At 37.0% G+C, this 17,111-nt stretch overlaps 1 protein-coding gene across 2 annotated transcripts in view; it reads left to right on the top strand.

Annotated features, from left to right (window-relative positions):
• The first annotated feature begins 672 nt into the window (after nt 1–672).
• The window catches only part of SmydA-4 (SET and MYND domain containing, arthropod-specific, member 4), a 35,217-nt gene continuing 18,778 nt past the window's right edge, over nt 673–17,111 (top strand). Inside the window, exons 1-2 of one of the 2 annotated variants that reach the window (XM_065228758.1) lie at nt 673–801; nt 8,924–8,960. In XM_065228758.1, coding sequence (XP_065084830.1) covers nt 8,937–8,960 — 24 coding nt within the window. In that variant the 5' untranslated portion in view covers nt 673–801; nt 8,924–8,936. Of the gene's footprint in view, nt 802–840; nt 1,139–8,923; nt 8,961–17,111 lie in introns of those variants that run through there. The other variant, XM_065228759.1, reaches the window with a different exon arrangement.

Genomic DNA, 17,111 nt, shown 5'->3' with positions numbered 1-17,111 from the left:
ATGTATTAGGTATAGGAAAACCGTGATTAAAGGGGAGAGGGGGCTATATTTTTTCTCAATTTCAAGTGACATATTTAATGCATGGCCCCTTAGGTAGGTAAATTTTGGAAAAGTCGTCTAAGTAGCCAGTATTTCTATCGAGCTAGGGAGAGAGGAAGGGGAGAAAACATTAACTGTATATGCTTCTTTCGAGAAATGTTATGATAGTTCTCACAATAGACTTTAGCGATGGATTAACTTCTTTTTCCAGAATCAATAATCTATTACAAAACCTTAACTAGATGATTTTCAAGGTATAATATATATGTAGGTGCAAGTCAGAATATTTCAGAAAGTTAACTAACATTGTTTATTTTTTAGTTATTTTAATAGCCTTCCGTCGACAACTGCTGTGAGCAGTTTTCTATAAGCTTGAAAGTGTCATTTTAGATACAAAGTAAACTTTAAAAACATTTTTTACAACACTCAAACTGAATGCCAGAGAACGCTCGCGCGAACCAATTATATATTCAGTAAAGGCTAGTCGCAAATTTTCCCGAGCTATCCGAGTTACCGTAGTGGAACGGCACGGAAGGAAATGAAAAGTAGCTGTGGAAACGCGGACCGTGAGATGGGCCGAAAAGCGACACGATAGATTTAAGACTTTTGTTTTTCTCGCACTCGAGAGTGGAACTGGCTTTCCCTCTTCAGTTTTATACTCAGCACGGTCCCCGACGGGTGGTGTCACGAGTTTTCGTCGCGTAGGAAAATTAAACCTTCGTGGAAAAATATCTACTGTGTTGTGAAGTGCACTACTATACGGTGGGTTTCAAATAGTGCAGTAATCGAAAGGAAGTTTGCTGCATTCTCAATCGGATCGCCCAGATGGACACGGGAGCAATTAAGAATGACACGGCAAATTTATAGCATCTGGTTCACTTCACTAAAATACGATGTAGCGAAAATTTGACAATCAACTGTCTTGTTTGCGGTGTCGAGTTTTGTTATTTCAACGTATCGTATGTTGAAGAGTAAAATTAGCCCTAACAGTGGGTTGCCACCTAGCGTTGTAGAACTGTGAGAAGAAAAGTTAATTGACTGTTTGACAAGGCATCGAATAGAGGCATGACGGAGTGTGCGGGATCTGAAGTAGAACAGAGTGTGGATATCGGTCTTTTTTTGATACTGTGATTGCACGCCATTGAGGCTAAATTTGTTTCAATTTTACCGAGTCGAGAGTGATCGTACGGACAGAAAATAATCCATTTGAATCAACGAAAATAAATCGGTGATGATTGAAGTTCAGTGCACTTTGAAATACTTTCAAATGGAATACAGAAATGAACCGATTTTGCCAGTCTCCTTTTTGAAAATAATTTCCAGTGTTCTACGAAGTGATCTCATTGGACCAAAGTATCCCTTAAACATTCATCTATAAGAATTATGAGGAAGGTTTGGAATTACTATCATGTGAAATTATTGAAAGATAAAAGTCTGATGCGCAGAGGGGCAGACCGAATTAGGTCATTTCTGTAAAACAATTTTAGCCAAATTTTCGCTCTCGAAAAAATTACTTACTATTTCATCTTTGAGTGGTGATAGCCGTATTAAAATTTATATATTTATATAACATCTGATGTGATTGATTACAATCTTATGGGTTGTGCAAGTATCCAGGTATCCAAATCTCAACATATCGTAACGTACTATGGTTGTTTACTGTGAGTTTTTCGAAGGGTAGTTAATTTGAAAAACCGCCTAGACGAGAGATAGCGTTTTCAAATGAATAATTTATTTGAGAAAGCGCATTATTCACATATTTATCGAAAACTTTTAGCAGTACACATCTCCTGCAAATATCAGAACAGTTGGGATCGAGAAACTATTTAAAATTAGGGCCCAGTATGTAAATTTGTTGAGCAACCACATAGGACCTCGGTTCGGTTTTATGCTGTTTTCCAGCAGTTATATCAAATGGACTTATGCGGTTTATCAAATAAAATGTTCTGATGTTCATTGAAAGTGTTGAAACATGTTCCTGCAACAATTTTCATGCACAACCAGTATTGGAAAAGTTCGCGATATTTCACGAGTTCACCAAGGGAAAAGTTCGCGAGTCATAGTGAGTTTTCGTGAACTTTTCCATCACTGTGCACAACACAACTCCACAAGCATCCGATTGATAGATATTTTCCGAGATCGTGGGATTATACCCTAATTTACCTTATGGGGCCAGTACACATTACAATCTTGTTATACAACCGCTTTGGATTTACCATATAATGCTCGCAAAAAATATGAGCTATAGTTGGCATAAACAATGAAATTGTTTACAGACTACAACAATGCTGATTTATGCGACATCACGCTTAAATTTACATGAAATATTATGTAAATTTGTTCCAATTTTAGCGTTGTGTGAGATAGGGTTAGTGAACCAGTTTTTGGCCCAAGAGGTTCCATAATCGGCCCTATCTTAATTTTCAATATTTTTAATTGTTTTCCAAATTTATTTCGATGCAAGGTAAGCCAAATTTTGTGACATGTCCACGCGATTGAAACCATGAACATTTATTTCAAATTTGAGTTAGGCCACACGAGTGGAACTTCGGATCAAAAAGTGGCTTCACTTGCCAATTGCGAACACTAGCGCACCTAGCGGTAGAAGGCATCTTCTGCCTGCAGTTAAGATAGGCAGCATACTATGATAGTGTGAGTGCACATAGAAAGCCCGTGTGGAACGCTACCACAACACATAGCTTGTTGAGCAGGAAAACGAATCACGTTTTGATTCATCGATTTGTTTGCACTTCCCCTTCTGTTCTGTGGTTAGGCCCTAGGATAAAAAAAACTAGAGCACTAGTGTCATAGCTGTATCACTAACCATATATATCGCCTAAATTTACTACTTATTTTTTAAACGATGTGGTTGTACCATACATTACATGGTAAACCTATAGCGGTAGTACAACCAGATTGCAGTGTGTGTTGCCTCCGTTAACATCGTGACGACTACTTAGATGCATTAACTACGTGGACCCATAGGGAGGAGGGGTTGGCAAGTTTCCAAGAATCCAAATGTCTACGCAGGGGGTGTATGTATGATATATTTTTCACAGAAAGACAGACTACCTACTTATCTACAAGTCGTTGGGCACTTTCACAGGAATAAAGTTATTGATCTTTTTTTTTAATTGGCGGTTTTCACGTCAACTACACAGAAAAAAATCTGAATTTTAACTATCGCATAAAATCTCCCTTCGTTTAATTTTGAGCTATAACTTTGCATAAACAGCGAAATCGTTTACAAGCTTGCATACAATATTGCTAATTTATGCGATATTCCGCTTAAATTTACACAAAATATCGCGTAAATTTATGCCAAATCTAGTGTTAATTTTATGTGCACTATATCTCACAGAAATTTACTTGAATTTTTCAAACGGTGTAGAGTATGGGCTTGGCTGCACCCTCTCAGATGTCAATGAAACTTGGTAGGTGTGATGATTTTGCGGCAAAATTTGCTGAGATTAGGCAAATAAAACTAAATGTGTGGGATAACAATAGACCGAAATTTATCTGCAATCCAATGAAACGCTTGTTTCATTGACAAATCACAACTATTTTATGTTACGACGAGATGTACGGTATTTTAGCTGTTGGATTTTAATCACCATGATTTAAGTTTTAATTTACCTATAAGTTTAAGCTCCACATTGTAAGTGTTAGCGTCTTTGTTTCGAGGATTGTAGAAAAATAATGGCAGGTACTGTTCGTGAGAGTTGTGCAGTTTTCTCCGTTGTCAAACTCCCTAGTAGGCAACCCAAGTAACAATTTGGCAGCCTTTTGACTTTCACAATGATTTATTGTTGATTTATAATGACAATAAGCAATCTTTTTAGTTTAAATACAGCATTTAAAAGTGCAACATATTCTTGGTCTGTAATTCAGCATTTTGCCGTTTTAAAAACCTTTTAAAGTCGGAAGATAAAGTCAAAACAGGTCTGGTTTTAACAATAAATATAAAGCAGCACTCTATCCCTGTATAAAACTGTTAAGTTAGTTTATCATAAACCTGCTCGGTATTGTTTTATTGATGCCACGACAAAATACTCCATAGAGGTATTTTATCATTATATGAGCAATTATAAAACCGTTCGGTTTCAAACGGGAGCAAAAAGCATATATTGCTGCTTTTCGGTGTCAATAAAGTGTATCACAAAACTCCCTACTGTTTACAAATTAAACTAAAAATATGGATCCACCTAGAGACAGAGAAAAAATAAATCGATTGGAGCTTTTAAACGAAGAATCACAAGGAAATGCCAAAGGATAGTCTAATAATAATACTAGCGGAAATGAAAAGCCCTCCAATTCCAGAACTTCTTGGGAGGCCCAGCAGCTCTGACTAAACCGGTCAACAATGACAGAACAGCCGACTGAGAAAAGTGAGTAAATGCGGTTCACGAAGCACTGGAAGCCGTCAAATTAGACGATTACAATCGATGGGAATACCCAAAATATTGTCAATGGCGTTTGTGACACGATCTGAATAAACACAGACCAATCTTCTCCAGAAATCGTGTTTCGATGATGATTCAAATAACATGCATCAGTGTTAAACTGGGACTGCGGAAAACTGCCGACAGGAAACTTCAGAAACTGTCAGTCAGCTGGAAACTGACTGCCTACCGAACCATTGGAGTGGCTTCATTCGGCGAAAGGGTCAACTGTTCCAAAAAATCCAAGCAAGCGCACATTATCGGATCATCCGATTTTGGGAACGATTGACCTTCCACCTGTTCCAAGTTATGCAGATATACTTCCTGATGAACTGCTTCCAATGGATGATAATCGCCCTTATCGAGGATGCCACGGAACTTGTTGATCCAACGCAGAAGTAGAAGCTCGGTGCAATGATCGCGCAACAAAACTATCGAAATGTAAACAAATTTTGACGGTTAACTTTTTCCACGAACCATTAATGCCGTCTTAAAACTAAAGGGAATAGGATCAATCAAAATGGCCTCCGATAAATACAATTCAGTCTGCAAATTATCTTCATTAAAGCCAAATTAAAACGTTTAGAATTTGTTCGCGATTTCATGAAAGCAAAATATCTTTTTCCGAATTGGCTTATGGAAATTCAATTTTAAAGCCACCGCCATATTACTATTATAACATTTGTTTTTTCTACTATCTTCGTTTAATAAGATGTTTTTCCATGAAAATAACTTTAATCTCATAAATTCAACAATGAGCAGTAATAGAGATTCCGAAAATCATTAAATTATCTCGGCTGGACGCAATGATTGAAATAAAACATAACCATACGTTGTTTCTTAAATTAAAATTAATAAGTTTAATCAACGATTTCAGAAGGCGGACTTATTTTTTTCGATATTTCGAAGCACATTAGATTTAATCTGACACCTAAAAAAAAGGCCACAAAATGAGAACTGCTTTGATAATTTTTGTAATTCTTTCACAATAGATCAGGAAATTTAAGAAGATTTTTAAAATATTCATTTTTGAACAATGCATTTGGCAAGATCTGATGATATTAATGTATCCCTTTTTATCTTGATTGATGCTTTATTTCCAATGCGGTTGGCAAGCGTCAAAGACAAATGGCACAAGTGTTGATGCCAAATGGCTTTTACTGTAGTTTTGAAATGGATTTCAAATGGTTTTCAATGCTTTCGTCGTATTACCTTTTTGCAGCACATCAATCTTGACGTGCCTCGAATATATGCCCTTCAAAACCTTCTTCGGGGTGGACCAAATATACAGATTCTAGCCTTAATGAGGTTTTGGTGGATGTAATAAAGGCAAAGCCGTCTTGACCAGGGTTTTATGAATGTTGTTTTATATTGGCCTTGTAGTATTTCATAAAACGTAAAATATTACTTGGGAAAGATAGGACAGCTTAACGTAGAACGCAACAATCCACACCACCGAAAGTTGCAAAACCCGCCACCAGATGGACGAACAACTGCCTGTTGGGAGGCCGTAAGGGATGGCGATAGAGATGGCCATTTTGAATGGAGGATAACGGACACGACAAACTGGCGATGAACGACGAAAGGCCCAGGTCACTGGCCGACAGCCTGAAGCAGGGACCCGACTCACTCATTTTTCAAATTAATAATGACTGATCGTAAGACCACCAGCGAAAACGGTTGATCAAACAAGCAAGCTAGCTAAATTTTATTTTAATAGTGAACCAACGTGAAACCATAAATTAGTAGTGGAAAAAGTGAAAAGTGTGAGGAGAGAGTCAAGGACAGCAGGACCCCGCTGTATTTAGTACAGATCACCTGTACACAGTGAAGCTCCGGTAGGCGTACCGGAAGGAAGGTTACACAGTCGCTGGTGCTCGTCATCGCCACCCCGTACAGCAAGCGCGCGAATGAGGTACATGACGAGGAAGTGGAGAGGAAGCGAACGTCGACCGAGGACAAGTGGTCGACGATGAAAGACACGTGGTGGAGGTGTTGCGAGGGGCTCCGACGAAGAAAATAGGTCAGATAGATTGTAAGAAAATGGGAGAAGAAGGGAGTAATTAAAGAAACAAAAGAAGGAGAATAAAAGATGTCAGGAAAGTGAAATAGATCTTTAAACTAGAGTAGTGAAGTGCTTGTGGAGGTTTATCTGTGTGTCACGTGCGATCATTCCCTGCCCCGCGTAATTGCAATCGGTAAGCGTGCGGACCCTGAGGCCATTGGAGACAGTGAATCTCAGAAGTGCTCCTGACTGAGGTAGCTGACACTTACAACATAGACCTCGTTTAATTAGGACAGTTCATCGAATACATCTTAAAACCTATGAACTACACGACCGATTAAACCAACTCAAATTTGAGTATAATTCACTCAAATTCCCATAAACGTAGGTTACTTATAGACTGAGCAAAATATCCTAGATTTGCCAGGAAAATCTTTTCGAATATTAAGAAAATCGAGTGAATTTTCACTCAGTCTATTGGTATACTCCTACACTGAGTAAAATTTTCGTCGATTTTCCTCATATTTAAGCGGATTTTTGATGAAAAGCGAATCTATGAGTAACCTAAGTTTTTGCGATTTTGAAACAAAACCCTCCAAATTTTGAGTCGATCTCATCGGCCGTTGTACTTCTTTAAGCTAGTACGTCAATTGTGGTACTAGAATACAATGTTAGTTCAATCATGTATGTCCTGGTTATAAGCTGTTGCACATACAATAAACGTCACTCAAACAAAGAGTATTTTTCCTAGATTTGTTTTCCATCACTATTGTTATCCGTACTCGGTACCAATGCTACCAACGCAGGTCCCACTCATAGACAAGGAGGCAGGTCCCACTGATGGACCGCGGACCAACGGCTTTACTTCGCTTCCGAAGGAAGACGTGATCAGATATGTTTTGCCTCAGACAATCCCGACGGTACCGACTGAGATTCAACCTAGGCCCTTTAGATTGAGAGACAGTCACGCTTACCAGTACACCACCAGTGCCGCTAAAACAAAGAGATCTGGAGACACATTATTACACGTACACGAACATTTTTTCCATATACAAAATGCACATATATATTCAAAAGCGAATATCTCAATAAAACTAACTGGATTGATGATGCAATTTTCAGCTAAGTTGTTACTCGTTAAGTGAACAACAAGTTTTGAAAATCTGAATCAAATCGAGAATAAGGAAACTTTTTAATGATCGATAGAGTGTACGAGTGTCATTTTTTCATGTATTTTATCAAAATTCCCCATTCAAAATTCAAACTAAATGCGCCAGCTCATCTTACAACCAAATGAGCTGAAACTTTCGCATAATGGTTTTCTCACCTAAAGGAACAAATCTAGGGGGTTTTCGGTGGAAAGTTAGAACTTTTATGGTGTGGACCAGTGTAATCTATATCATAGTATGTCTTGGGGTCTTTAATTTTTTGTAGATAATGCTTTGGTTACACAAAAATCTTCATACATTTTTTATAATATTTTTTTTATTATTATTATTAGACATAATATTTTGAAGTATCCATAGCTAATATTTGCCTATGGATCTAAGATTGGGCACATCGCTAAAAATCTGCTATTTATCAATTTTATCTGAATGAACGCGTAATTGGGACGGTACTAATGGATATTTTTGGTCGCTATTGAAAATTTAGTCGATTGCTGATTGCTTCAGGAGGAAACCAAGTTGTAATTTCTTAAGCAATATGAAAAAAAAACTTTTCATATGTAGCTTTGCGAGCATTGTTTGGGGGAAAATACACATGTAAGAATCTGTTTAGAAAACGGAATGGGAATCAGATCAAAACCCTATCACTTTGATTCTATTTGTAATCCCTGGGTCAAGATAGCATAGCCGATAGATAACAACTCAATAATCGCAAAGATCCAGAGGAAACTGAGCTAAATCCATAAGACCCGAAATACTCACACCAAAGACACGAATTGTATTTCCAACCATGACCTATCAGAACCGTTAGTAATGACGAAGCAAGCTGGGATCAGCATTTCAAAGCAGCAGGTTTCACGTGTGAAGTGTTTCAATTATCGACACCTTCAGCGTGAGCCAAAAGCATACAAGATTAGCATACCTACCTATGTATCTACCGGCACCGGATCTGTGGTGCTGCACAGAGAGGTGTGAAAGAATAGGCAATAAGTGAAAAGAAAAACACCACGCGTCTCCATTCATAAATCACCAAGCCATTCACTGGCGGCACGCTCGCTCACGCGGTGTGTGAAATTTCAAGACGCTGTTTGTGTGAAACTGTTTACAATCAAATTATTATAGCATTTCCTAGTGATGATGCTAGAGCAAAGTAAAACTGACATCACGTGCAAATCTCGCCGAGAATGACTCGCATTTTCCTCTGACTGTGAATGAAGCTATTTGTGTATCTCTTCGAAATTAACTAGTACATCTTTCTTCTCATTACACAGGATTGGGTCAACAATGCCTTCCAACTTTAAGAAAAAGGTAAGAATCTAATGAAGTTATTTACGGTTTAGGTGTGAAAATTAAGCTAATGGAAAACGTACAAACTACATCTGAAGCCATTTATTAAACCATGAATTTTTGAAATCGAATCACCCGTATCTTATTTGCTTATCGATAGACACACACACGTTTTCGTCACTAGGCAATGGGAACCATTTGCATACGACAATACTGCAGCAGGCAAATCCTATTACTCGAAAAGTTCCAAGTGTCCCCTTTTCAAAGTCCAAATCCAATATATTTCCATTCGATCCAGACTTCACTTGTAGAGCTACTGCAGAAAACTCCTCATCCATCGAGCTAAATTTATGCACAGCATGAGAGAGGCAGGCTAAACCGAAGTGAGTAAAAATCCATCCTTCGCTGCTGATGCAAATCTAATCAAGTTGTTCTCAATATGCATGGTTCTATTCTTGAATTATTTATCAATCAATTCCTTCTCTACTTCAGAAAACTGCTACCCTACTGCTCGAAGATGAATTCGATTTCAAGTATCATTTAGAGGTTAGTTATGGTACTGCAGATTCCCTTTTCCCATTTGGTACAACTATTCAGAATTCGAGCTGAGAAATGTTTTATGCTTGATAGCTATTGACGACTTTGGTTGCCACTGAGAGACTTCGTTTTTATTTCCATGGATGTGGATGTGAAAAGTGTTATGGGAATCATTTCTATAAATATTCTACCAAAACGATAACAGACACCGAATCTAGTGGCAAAATGTCGGCTTAGCTGTAAGCCCAATACACGTGCGCCTATTTTAAACCCATGGTTGAGGGAGGAATCATAAAATAAAACATAAATTCAAATTTTATTTCTCGTGACCGCTATACATGTCCTGCTTTGCCGCCTACTGAAGTAATTAAAACAATTTGGCCGGCTTCGAGTAACGTACATTTTGACACAGAACGCAGAACCTGTGCCAGTTGTGGGTATTCATAACGGAACGTTCCATCACAGCCCCGAGTCCAGCCCTGATTGAAACATTAACAGTTGGATGCGGTGTGTTCAGTGCACCCACCGGTGACGACGACGGGTGGGACAGTTATAATTGCACATAAGAAGCTGCTGTCCGAAATTTGGCACACGTTTTCAGCACTCAAGCGTTTCATCAAAGCAAAACGACAAATTATATTAGCTACGATATAACATGCTTGTGTTCATTTTGTAATCTACTCTTGCATGGTCACTGCTTTGCCGTTGTTGTAGGTTTCAACCGTACATGTGTAATCGCAAAGGTCCCACAAGTGTGTGCATATGGTGTTCGCGTATGTAGCCAAAACAAAATACGATGTGGGTTTTGCTAAATTTGTAAGGAATGCTGGGATATTAACAGCAAAATTAACACATGCAAACAAATGGCATGTGGGGGAGCATGTATAGTTGTTTTTTTTTTAAATCAAATGCCGAAAGCAAGTCGCAGCTGCGTGATTTTGGCGGTGGTTGGTTACATGATTTTTCTGTAGAGTGTAACCTAGGACCCCCCATATGTTATCGCACGATTGTGAGTACGCATGGTGCCTGGTGCAAATATCAAAACAATTACACCTTTGCAACACCACCTACTTATTATTCGTTCGGCCACAAGATTAATGATCCAAAAGGGTCGGGGCCATAGTTATTGGTGTCTTTGAGAATATTTTTTCACCATCATGCGAAGATGAACAAGTAGTGGAAGAACTATTTAACAATCTTGGATTCACAAAATTTAGCATGCATTAATTATTTAGATGGAAAACTTCCACTACCACACACCAATCAACCAACAATTTGAGCTGCAGAATAGTTTATACAGCCAAAAATTACCTTATACACCTAATGTTTGCCTGTGTAAGCTAATCTGCAGCTAAAATTGTTTGTTGAGCACGTTCCTATCACTGCCAAAAACAAATTTCACATAATTTGTTTGAAACGTGATATATTTTAAAACCACTCAATTTAAAGTTTAAATAACTGCAATAGCGTGATTCAAAGCCAAAATGTGTTTTTACAACATGGAATGTATCCATTCATGTTTCATAATGCAAAGCATAACAACATTATTGCTGTAGTAATTTTCACAATTTAATTTAATTAATTGATTCTAAAATCGAAGACAACAAGTCTATCATGTCTGTGGTAAGACGAGTCACGAGACAAGATGGGTCATCTACTTGATTTTTGTACTATTTTCGACATCAACAGGCTCAAATAAGCCTCAATGTAGCAAACAACGATGATATGTTTTATTGAACCTGTTGATTTTGACAAACAAATGAATTAATAAATGTATTAGCTGACTTATTTTTCCACGTAACCCATCTTGCCCCACCTTACCCTAAGGAATAATCTAAAAATGCGTCGGATACAATTGATAAACATAATAAATATAAGAAGCCTTAATCCGCTTTGTCAGGTATACCAAGGTGTGGATAATCACCAAGACTGGACTAGAAACAGAATTATTGAAGAAATTTCATTGATTTTTTTCACATAAATAACCTACCGTTAATCTTTCACTATACGAACACAGATGTACGCTTATTGGAATGCAAACACTATCGAGTCGCCAAATCTTCCTTATTTTTGACATGATTATAGTAATCATATTGACTGCAGTACTGTGCTCCAGGATATCAACTTCCACGCATGCATGGCATGCACAGTTGTACACAGCAACTGCTCATTTGTTAATAACTTTTCACTCATTTGTTGAATTTTTTTTTTAAGTAATTGATAGATTAGGATCATAGTTTACATACTACAGATATGCAACGAGTAGGTAAATCTTCTTATTCTTCTTCTTCCTCGCTTTTCAAGCTTATTGCGTATGGCATATTAGCTTTTTGCGTGCTCTCAACTTAGTGTTCTAGATGCACTTCCACAGTTATTAATTGAGATCTTTCGATGCCTGTACATTTTTGCATTAGTATAATTGTGTGGCAAGTACAATCATACCATAGAGGTAACTCTAAGACCACTGGGTCCCGAAGAAAATCATTATTATTTTTGGCTCACTCAGTACCAGAACAACGGTCCCAAGCAGTCCCAAGCTATTTCACTCACCCCTGCATGTTCTGCATGAGTCCACACACCCCTGATGTTATCTGTCAAACTTTCATAGCGAATCAAAACAAACATAGTGTAGGAATAAAATTTCAACTAGAATAGGGTACGTTAATCGTTTGCTTGGGACCAATAGGCTACTAAAGTGGTGAGCCAATTTAAAATCGTTAGTTTCGTATTGATTGTTGATCATACTCTATTGCCCAGGGAAGTCGAGAAATTTTCCAACCCGAAAAATTCCTTGACCGGACCGGGAATCGAACCCAGCCACCTCCAGCATGGTCTTGCTTTGTAGCTGTGCCTTTACCGACTGAGCTAAGGGAGGTCCTAGTAGGTAAATCTTAACATTTGAATAAACACCATTGAATTTTTACACTTAAAGTCCGAGATGTGCAGCGAACATTTATCACTTCATTTTTACAACGCAAGAACAAATACAGTTTATTACTCGAATTAAAATCTACTTGTTTATGTATCTATAACAAGCTAAAACCATAGAGGTAACTCTAAGACTTGAAGGTCCCGAAATAACGTGCTCAAATTTTTGGCTCAGCTCTGGTACTCTCTTCGGTCCCAAAGTAATCGATTCACCCCTCGAAACATAGGAAAATCCAATAACCCCTCATTTTATCTGTCAAACTTCCATAGCGAATCAAAACAAACATTGTGTAGTAGTAGAATTTCGACTACAATGGGGTACGTTAATCGTTTGCTTGGGACCAATAGGCTAGTCAAGTAGTGAGCCAATTTAAAATCGTTAGTTTCGTATTGATTGTTGCTAAAACTCTATTATATGTACTGCTATAAAAACAAACTCTGTTTCGTCAATTGTGTGCAAAGTTATAGTTAGAGATGGAGATGAACTAGCCTACGGCTAAACATCTCCTAAATAAAGGAAGAAAAAAAACAAAGTTATTAGCAAATGAGCAGTTCGTGACCAAAACTGTGTATCCTAAGCATGCTTCCACATTCCAGTCCATCGTCTTCGCAATACGTAGGGTAATTGATTCTGGTTGGACCTATCCAAAAACTGATGATGGTTGGACCTATTTTTTTAATCGCTAGTTTAGTCAATCTTCGCTTATTTTTTTTATTTTCAAAGATCACTTTATTATCATAAAAACTCTTTTTCTTCAATTTGCATGGGTATTTTATTGAAAAAACTTCAAAACAATTGAGTTTCAATGTGTTTTCAAACAGTTCACTTTCCACGCATTAGCTCGTCATCATGCCTTGCTTTCAAACATTCAAAAAAGGAATATTTTTACATTAATTTTTATTTTCATGCAGTAAAATACTTCTTTAAGGTGTAAACAACACGTTAGTACGCCATTTATCCATTGGTTTCACTAAAATGTTTGAATAATTGACGAAATTCGAATAGATAAATATGATCATGGTTGGACCTACGCATGATGATGGTTGGACCTATGTGTTTCCTAAGACGGCCGCTAGGTGCGCTTCGGTTTATCTACATCCTTCATGCGCAGCTGATTTGAAATTCGATTTCGTTTTGACCGAGTGATCAGTTTCTTCGATTGAAAAAAATGGCTAAAGAAAAGAGTTATACGGTCGAAAATCTTCAAGAGGCTGTTCTTTTATTAAAAAATAAATCACTTACCGCGTATCAGGCACAGAAAAGGTACAATATTCCGAAAACGACACATCACGCAAAAATTAAGGGAAGCCACGGCAAGAAATATGGAACGGAAATAGTGTTAAGTGTTGATTTGGAGAACCAGCTAAGGATTGGGTTTGTATGTGCGCTGCTTCTGGCAGTCCCAAGACGACCAAAAAGATCTTGGAAGCTGCTAAAGACCTTGCGTCACTAGTTGGGCGTAAATTTAAAGGAGTAACCACCGATTTCTGAACTACCACGAAAGCACCAAAAGAATCTGTTAATATGAATTTACATTAAGCACTTCTCATACACCTTTTGTGTGTGAATTAACTTGAAATAAAATGTAAACATTAGTTTGTTAACATTTTATTTTAATTGCTAACTGAAACTTATTTCCCAAAAAAAAAAACTCCTAGGAGAAAAAAACAATAACACTGGAATTAAGTTCTGATATTCTGTCATTTTAAGCCCCTAAATTCCCCGGGGGCACCCAGAACATGCCCGAAAGTGGCCAATGTGGTCCAAGGCACTCAATTTTGTTATTGATCTTGTTATCGAATTTGGAATTAATGTGAAGTGTCGCATGATAGATTTTATTCCTTCCATGTCATAATTAAGTCCATGTTCCATATATCCTATAGTTTGACGTTAAAAATTTTCCAAATTGGGTCAATGATTTCCGAGAAAATGAGCCATGATGAATAGCTAATGAGTGGAAAGTGAACTTTTTTAAAAACGAAGTTAAACTCAAATTTCTTGATTTTTTTAAATAGCAAATTCATAAAAACTGTATAAAAAGGCTTTTTCATGATATCAATAAGCTCTAAACAAAGTTTTTGAACAAATATGAGCTAAACTAGCATTTGCAAAAATAGGTCCAACCATCATCATTTTTTAGGTCCAACCAAGATCAGTATAGGTCCAACCAACATCATAATTCTTTCCTGAATAAAAACGTTTTATAAAATCATTTGTTCATAATATTTAACTTTTAATTTTATTATTAGAAACAAGAAAGGTAGATCTTTCCCCTAATCACGCATTTTTCATAATTATATGTTGAATTCATTAAAAAAAATACGACATGAATGTTGACGTCGTGTGAAACCGGCCTAAATAGGTCCAACCATCATCAGTTACCCTACCTCTTTTGGACTCCTGGACACCGTACTGCTTATGGCTATAACAATCCACTCGACAAATGTTGCAGACTGTTCAATGATGTGTGAGATGCTTTTGATTTTAATATTAGTAAGTAAACTAGTTTTTAAGAATAAAATTAAGTCCCGATAATTCAATCTGTGTGGCTCCAATGGCAAAGATGGTGATTATATGTAAAATTAAAATAAATAGTTCGCAAACCATTTCTATGTAGAACCCAACATTTCAAAGCGTTTTATCATAGCGTTTTAAGACTAGAAGGTTCCGAAGAAACGTGCTCAACTTTTTGGCTCAGCTCTGGTACTCCCTTCGGTCCCAAGCTAATCGATTCACCACTCGAAACATAGGAAAATCGACGAATCACTCATTTTATCTGTCAAACTTTCATAGCGAATCAAAACAAACAAAGTGTAGTACTAGAATTTTGACTAGAATGGGGTACGTTAATCGATTTACTTGGGACCAATAGGCTAGTCAAGTAGTGAACCAATTTGAAACCGTAAGTTTCCACCGGTTGGTTTTATTGTGCATAATAACATTTAACCGCCTTAAACATTTGCAAACCATACATTAATAATATTTTTTTGTTTTATTTAGATGTTTTTTGCACTTAATTTCATTTAATGCCCGTTGCATGATAGATCCTAAATTGGCGGCTACTTGACCATCATCATGAATTCCAGTGAGCACACTACAGCGATCTGAGTGACAATAGAAGAAATATGCATGTTTATTTTGCGCGGGAAATTTTTCCTATGGATTCGCCGTGGCGGCTATCTTGTGGCTATATTTACGTGCGCGTTATGGCGCCCATACTCTTATCTATTAAATACGCGCAATATTTATTAAGGCTCAAATGGGAAAGCTAAGAGGTGCCGAAAACTTAGATATTTGGTTCAATACATCAGTCATGCATATAAGTTTTCAAATTATTTATTCAATTCTGCTAAACTTGATACACGCGAAACGTTTTTCGTGATGAAATCGATAAATATATAATCGGAATGTGAAAAAAGTGAACAGTGATAAAACCGAAATTTCACTGTAGTAGCTTTAAAAAAATCATTATTGAATATTCATCTAATTGTATAAGTAAATTGAAGTCCTATCTGAAATTTGTTAAACAAACGGAACAGTGTATGTGTGGTAGATTTGTTGACGTAGGACTACGTATTTGTGGACTGGGGTGCAAATTAAAAAAATGTAAGACGAAATAGTGTCAGGTTTCGAAAGCTTATAACATGGTCATTTATGAATGAAATTCAATTCAATTTCACCATTTTATTCTGATTGAATGTAAGATTTCTTTGAAAATTGATCAAGGTTTTTATCCATAATCAACCAATCACGCGCTTGCTCGCTATGACTATCGAGTTAACAAAGAGATCACTCAGCACCACTCAGTCATTTTTTTTTTGTTTTTTTTTCTATTCATTGACCTACATCAGCAAAATACAGAAAAAAAAGTGGGGTTTAGAATGCTAATCTAAATGCTTAAGACTAGATAGAGCTGGAATTAGGGCGTAACAGCTTTTGTAAACAAAGACTTATCTTGATGATTCCTCGAAAGTTATGACTCTCGCTGGCAAATCAACGTCACCATCGAGTAGGGAAAGACTTCCTTTATCCGATGGATATATTGGTTAACATAGACGTACCTTGAATTCCTAGAAATCAACGAGATAAATAATTGTTTACAAAGACTGTTACGCCCTAATTCTAGCTCTGTCTAGAAGTAAGGGAAACGTAGAAAATTTGACTGCAATCATCGTTTGACTGCCGAGTGCTGTAAAGAGGAGGTCTTTGTACACTGAAAACGAAAGTAACGCAGAGAGTGATACACTTTTACTTATTCGTAAGCAAAAATTTCTAAAATTTCTAGAAATTTCTACATACGAAAAAGTGACCATGTGAACTGAGGGAGTGAGTTACTTTTACTGAGTGACCTACACTTCTATAATTTTTTCCAATAGAGCTAATAAGCTATAAGGTACAGTGGGGTAAGTGGGTAAAGGAAATCGTATAGTTTATGTTTGTTGGGTCATAGCATTTGCAGATTAAAATTAATCAGGTCACGTATATTATAATGATTAGCTTCAATTTAATCTGTGCAGGCTTACATACTTAAATATATGGAAAAAAAATAACACAGCTTTTTGAAAATAGTGTCCGAAATTTTCACTTGCCCCGCTAGTGGGGCAAGTGAAAAAATGGTCGTGTTTTTCATATCAGTTTTAAATTGGATATTTGGCATAATGTATGTGAATTTTTCAGATTACCAATAAATACTCATATACATGGAA

Source organism: Ochlerotatus camptorhynchus, unplaced genomic scaffold, assembly GCF_037179485.1.
Source record: "Ochlerotatus camptorhynchus isolate MF236.1 unplaced genomic scaffold, CSIRO-AGI_Acam_v1.1 ptg000302l, whole genome shotgun sequence".
In the NCBI taxonomy this organism is placed as follows: domain Eukaryota; kingdom Metazoa; phylum Arthropoda; class Insecta; order Diptera; family Culicidae; genus Ochlerotatus; species Ochlerotatus camptorhynchus.
The sequence above is the reverse complement of the archived record's forward strand: the minus strand, read 5'-3'. Positions and strand labels throughout refer to the sequence as shown.